Source organism: Nomascus leucogenys, chromosome 4 (assembly GCF_006542625.1).
Source record: "Nomascus leucogenys isolate Asia chromosome 4, Asia_NLE_v1, whole genome shotgun sequence".
Taxonomy (NCBI): Eukaryota; Metazoa; Chordata; class Mammalia; order Primates; family Hylobatidae; genus Nomascus; species Nomascus leucogenys.
The window spans coordinates 20,698,575-20,704,574 of NC_044384.1; the positions used below are offsets into that span (position 1 = coordinate 20,698,575).

The window sequence follows — 6,000 nt, forward strand, 5'->3', positions numbered from 1 at the left end:
TATCTAATTACAAATGAGCCAGGGTATTTTTATTGATTAGTCAGTTATTTAAATGTTCTCTTCTGAACCCATGTGTCCTTTGCCAATTTTTTATATATTTTTTTCTTTTTGGTTTGCCAGAGCTGCTTATTATTCTATACCTTGATTCTGTCTGTCTGAGTCATTGGAAGTAGACACTCTGGCAGTTATCTGTCAGTTGGCTTTTCCATGGTGTCTTTCGTTGAACAGAAACCCATACTTTTGGTATCATGAAATCCACCAATATTTTGCTTATCGATTGTGCTTTTGGTGTTTTCCTAAGAAATTCTTCCCCATTCATAGGTCACAAAAGGATTTTCTAATATTACCTCCTACCATCTTTATAGTTCTACATTTTGTATTTAAGTCTTTAATCCATCTGAGTCATGGTGCATTTTTTTTCCCTCCAAAAGGTGGGCCAGTTATCCCAAAACCACCTCTAAATAGTTTTCCCTTTCATCATGGATTCATGGAGCAAGTTTCTTCTTATATCCAGGTCTCATATATACATGGATCTGCCTCTGAGCTCTCTGGTTTATTTTGTTTATCTGAGATGACACTGACTACAGAGCATGTAAGGCCAACGCAAAATGACAATGCAGGGCCACTTGTTTAAAAATGGTTAAGAATTTGAAGATGATGACAGCAAATCACACTTCAGCCAAGTATGAGGCTCTTTTAAGAGTAGGTCCCTGTGTGACTGCAGGAAGTGCATGCCCTGGAGCCAGCCCTGATTCTAGCACTGGACTACATACATATAAAATTGTAAAAATGTAGCACTGTATGACATATAAAAACAGAAGGAGAGTGGAAGCATGAAACCATTCATACATATGGCAAATACACATACACAAAACAAGAACACCTACAAATGCGAGGATACACAGCACACATACATGGAATGAGGGGAATTTGAGAAAGGGAAAGGAAGAGATGAAGAAAGATGAAAGGAAATGAATTATTTAAATGAAGGAAAAAAGACATAAATAAGCATAAACAAACAAAACCATATGGTTTTTATTATTATGGATTTGTATTATATCAGGTATTCTGCCTTTTTTTTTTTTTTTTTCAAAGTGGATCTAGTTAGTTGTGGACAATTAATCATGTATACAAATTTCAGAAAAAAGTTTGCTGAGTTCCTCAAAACATCCAACTAGACTATTGACTTAAAATTGCTTTGAATTTATACATTAATGTTGAGGAAGAATTGACATTATTTTTATACCAAGCCGTCATTGGAGACCATGCTATTTATGCAAATCTTTTTGTATCCTTATAATTTTACTTTTTTTTCCTTGGTAAATTTAAAACAGATTATATAAAACAACTCCTAAATAGAGTAGAGTTGGCTATTTTCTGTGGTATTTTATTTTCAGTTTATATTTTCTAATTGATTGTTGCTGACGTAGAAATATGCTATTGATTTTTATAATTTGTTCTGATATTTGGTGAATTTGATGAACTTTCTTATTAGTTCTCCAGTTTTATCTCTTCCTCTCTAATCCTTGTACCACTTCTTTTTTCCTCTTCTAGTTTTGAAATTAAAGTTATAATCAAATTTACAAAGTGCGTTGGGCAGCTTTCACACTTTTTTGCTTTCAGGAACAGCTGTAATGATTATTGGTTGCTAGGGTTAGTGATGTTGAGGCAAGTGGGTTATATATGGCTGTAAAGATATAACACAAAGGAGAACGTTCCAGTGATGAAATTGTTCTGAATCTTGGTTGGAGTGTGGCTTACGTAAATCTACACATGCCATAATGACATAGAACTATATCCACAGATTACATCAACGTCAATTTCCTTTTAAAAAAATATTGTGCTATAGGTCAGGCGAGGTGGCTCACAACCGTAATTCCACTTTGGGAAGCCAAGACAGGTGGATTGCTCAAGTTCGAGACCAGCTGGGGCAACATGGTGAAACCCTGTCTCTACAATACAAAAAAAAAATTAGCCAAGCATGGTGGTACATGCCTATAGTCCCAGATACTCAGGAGGCTGAGGTAGGAGAATTGTTTGAGCCCAGGAGGCAGAGGTTGCAATGAGCTGAGATTACACCACTGCACTCCAGCCTGGGTGACAGAGCGAGACCCTGTCTCAAAAAAAAAAAAAAAAAAAAAAAAATTATGCTATAATTATGTTTGACACAATTGGGGAAAACTGGATGAAAGATATGTGAAACCCTTCTTGTTCTGTGTTTTCATAGATTTTATATTTGTCTATTTGGCATTGACTCATTCATCACTCAATTGTGTTAACTATATTTTCTTATTTTCTGTATTTGTGAAGCTCTGATATGTGTGGCCTCACTGACTAAGAAGAGACTGCCCCTCCCATGGCTACCCAATTCTTAGAAGGAGCAAAGTCTCATCCTAAGAGCATACCATTAACATGCAAATGAATTAATCCAGAGCCCATGACCCCAGCTATCGCCTTTATCAAACTCTCACACACCAAGTCAATGTTCCTCTGCCCTAAAGCACCCCAGGGCCAGGTGCCAAACAATCTGAGATCACCCATGTTACCCAGAGGCCACCTACAGTATTCAAACCAGCCAGTCCTGCACTGTTCACCCTGCTCTGCCTGGCTTCCCTGCAGAAACCCTGATAAAGGCAGTGACCTATGCTTCTCCTTCACCCTCCTGCCTCCTGGCCAACCATATGCTTCCCCAGGTGGCTCTGTGTGGCATGGCAGGCCCCTCCTTCCAGGAAATGCAAGTACCAAAAATCATCTTTTTTTTTTTTTGGAGACGGAGTCTCACTCTGTCACCCAGGCTGGAGTGCAGTGGCGCGATCTCAGCTCACTGCAACCTCTGCCTCCCAGGTTCAAGCAAGTCTCTGCCTCAGCCACCCGAGTAGCTGGGATTACAGGCACCTGCCACCATGCCCAGCCAATTTTTGTGTTTTTAGTGGAGACGGGGTTTCACTGTGTTGGCCAGGTTGGTCTGACCTTATTTTTATTATGTCCTTATTATTTCTTTGAGATTGATCTGTTTGTCTTTTATAAATGTATTGAGTTGATTGCTTAGTTCATGTTTTCAGCCTTTCTTGTGTCCTTATAACATGTATTGAGAGCTAGGAATTTCCCTCTAAGTACTGCTAAATCTGCATCTAAATTTTGACCTCTGGTGTTTTCATTATCATTCAGCTCTAAGTGTGTGTGTGTGTGTGTGTGTGCACAACTTTCCAGTACACTTTCTTTCTTTTACAAAGAGTTAGCTGGTAATATAATATTTGTTTCCACACAGAGAAGGTTTCTCTTTCAGCTTTTCTTCTGTCATTTTGAAGTCTGATGTCAATCTGATTGCTGTTCTCTCCTGAAGTTTTTAGAATTTCCTCATTGCTTTTAATATTCTTAATTTTATCTCTACTGACACGTACTCAGGTGTAAATTTTCTTTATTTGTTTTAGCGTGCTGTAAACCCTTTCAATCTGATATTTTTAATCTTCCTTTAATTCCACAGAAAGTATTGTCATTATGCATTCAAATATTGCCTTCCTTCCGTTTGCTTTGTTACATTTCTCCTTTTGGTTTCTATTATCCAACTGTTGGCACCTTTAGCCTCAATATTCTTTGGTTTTTCTTTTACCTTCATATCTCTTTATCCTTTTCTGCACTGTTTTGAGAGATCTTCAAACTGATCTTCCAGCTCACTAATTTTTCTTGGCCTCTATCCATCTTACTATCTATCCCATCAATTTTGTTTTGATTGCAACTGTTCCTCTTGACTTTTCATGATTGCTTTTTCGTGCTTTGTATCAGTCATATTTTCCCTTATCTCTGATTATATTTATTGTGCTTTTTAAAATTCCTGATGACCCACCTGTTCCAATCATTCAGCTTCACATAGTACACATGTTTATTCAATTCAATGTCCCTCTTTTATGTGCCTGCTCCTCAAGGATTTGGGAGTTTTTGCTTGTGCACTCTTACACTCTGGTGAAGTGCGTGTGTTTAAGAACATGTGACAGCCCAACCCCCAGAGTGTGTGCCACCTCAGAAATTTAAAGAGTGTAAAGAAGAGAGCACGACCCTCAGGGCAGAAAACCTGGCATGCAGAATCAGCGGCAATTCCAGCCCTACCAAGCAACTCTCTCAGTCTGGAATTTTCCCTCAAATTATTTGAAAGAAGCAGCACCAAGAAGACATAATCTCCTGCGACTGTGATCCCCCAGCTTCTTAGGGAAGAAAGAGGGCAGAAGGCAGAGGGCAGAAGGGTGAATGAGTGAATGACCAGGAATATTGGTTAGCCCCTAACCCCAGGGAGGCAGAAGAAGGGGCAGGAGGGTGGGATCACAGCCCTGCCCTGCCGCGAATGCTTGGGACAGAGGCTACCCTGGCTGCAACTGTGGATTTCTTTCTCAGAGGCAATGGTGGCCTGCGGTTTTCATAGGCTAGTGTGCTTCAGTGTCCCTGCAGGCTTGGTAAAACACAGAATGCTGGTCCCCAAAACCAGAGTTTCTGATTCAGTAGGTATAACATGTGCCGGAGCTGGTGTTTTGTCAAGTTCTCATGTGATACGGATGCACACTTTGAGGACCACTGTGTAGGCAGTAACACTTGCACACATACAAATGCACACACAGACACACAGACACACACACACCCTACATACCGGGTGACAACCTTCAGGACCCTAAAGGCTTCTCACAGTTTTGACATCAGTAACAGTAACAACTAACATGTAGGCCCTAGTGTGTGCCAAGCATGTTTTGAGTTGCTTTCTGTCCATTGTCTCATTTAACCCTCACACAACTGTGTAACGCTATGAGCTAAGTAATCATTACAGTCCCCATTTTACAGATACGGAAACTGAGGCACAGGGAGGTCACGTCACTCACTCAAGGTCACATTACCAGTAAAGGGTAGTAGAAGTGAGAAAACTGAGGCTCAGAAATGATAAGTAATATACACAACAACATAAACCTACCTCCTTTTAATTGCTAGCAAGAATTAGAGCTGTGTGTTCAAACCCAGTTTAAGCTGAATTCATAACCTCTTATTCTTTCAAATAGACACAAGGACCCAGTTTTTACTTGTCAGTTTGGAATATAGATTCTTAGACATAACTAAAGATAATGGTATTCCTTAGAAGGAGTGGGGAGAAAACCCCAATAGAGCTTGTGAAATGACCCAGCTCCTCCTACATTTCTGTCTTAACTACTACAGTTGGATTTCTGAGATTTAGTCTGGAAATCAGGATGAAGGAACTGCATTTTGCTTACGTGTGTGCTTAAAAAAAAAAAAAGGAACTACGTAGGCCGAGCGCGGTGGCTCATGCCTATAATCCCAGCACTTTTGGGGGCTGAGGCGGGTGGATCGCTTTGAGCCCACAAGCTAAAGACCACTCCGGGCAATGTGGCAAAACCCCATCTCTCTACAAAAGATACAAAAAATTAGCCAGGCGTGGTGGCTTGCACCTGTAGTCCCAGCTACTCGAGAGACTGAGGTGGGAAGATTACCTCACCAGGGAAGGTCAAGGCAGCAGTGAGCCATGATCACACCACTGCACTCAAGCCTGAGAGAGAGAGAGACTCTGTCTCAAAAAAAAAAAAAAAAAAAAAAGGAATATGTTATTTTGAAAACCTCCTGGTCCTAACTTGACGAACAGTACTTGCTGAGTTCACCGGGTTAACCGGCTTTTGACAGGAGCCCTCGCCTCTTCTTTGGCCAATTCCACTGCATCAGACCTCTTGGGCTCAGCCAGTGGGTGCTGGTTATCAGTGACCTCTTTTCCACAGGTTTTCATTATTCCAGGTTTTTGCTGGAATGAGAATTACTGACCCTCCCATTTTTCTTCCAATGAGTTTGAGTCTCCTTGTTTCTCACCACACTCAGAACATTAGAGCTGGTGTCCAACTTGGCCGTTTATAGCCATCAGTGATCTAGACTGAGCTGAATCACAAGACTGACCATGTCCCTTCCCTCCTTTAAACTCTTCAAGGCACCAAGAACGTAGTTAAAAGGTAAGGAGAGAAT

The 6,000-nt window shown here is 40.5% G+C and overlaps 1 protein-coding gene across 1 annotated transcript in view; it reads right to left on the minus strand.

Moving 5' to 3' along the window:
- Nucleotides 1–5,770, minus strand: part of LOC100595838 (O-acyltransferase like protein) — a 58,036-nt gene extending 52,266 nt beyond the window's left edge. The window contains 1 exon segment of the mRNA XM_030810024.1: nt 5,649–5,770. Within this exon segment, the coding sequence (XP_030665884.1) occupies nt 5,649–5,770 (122 nt within the window).
- Nucleotides 5,771–6,000: the final 230 nt, after the last annotated feature.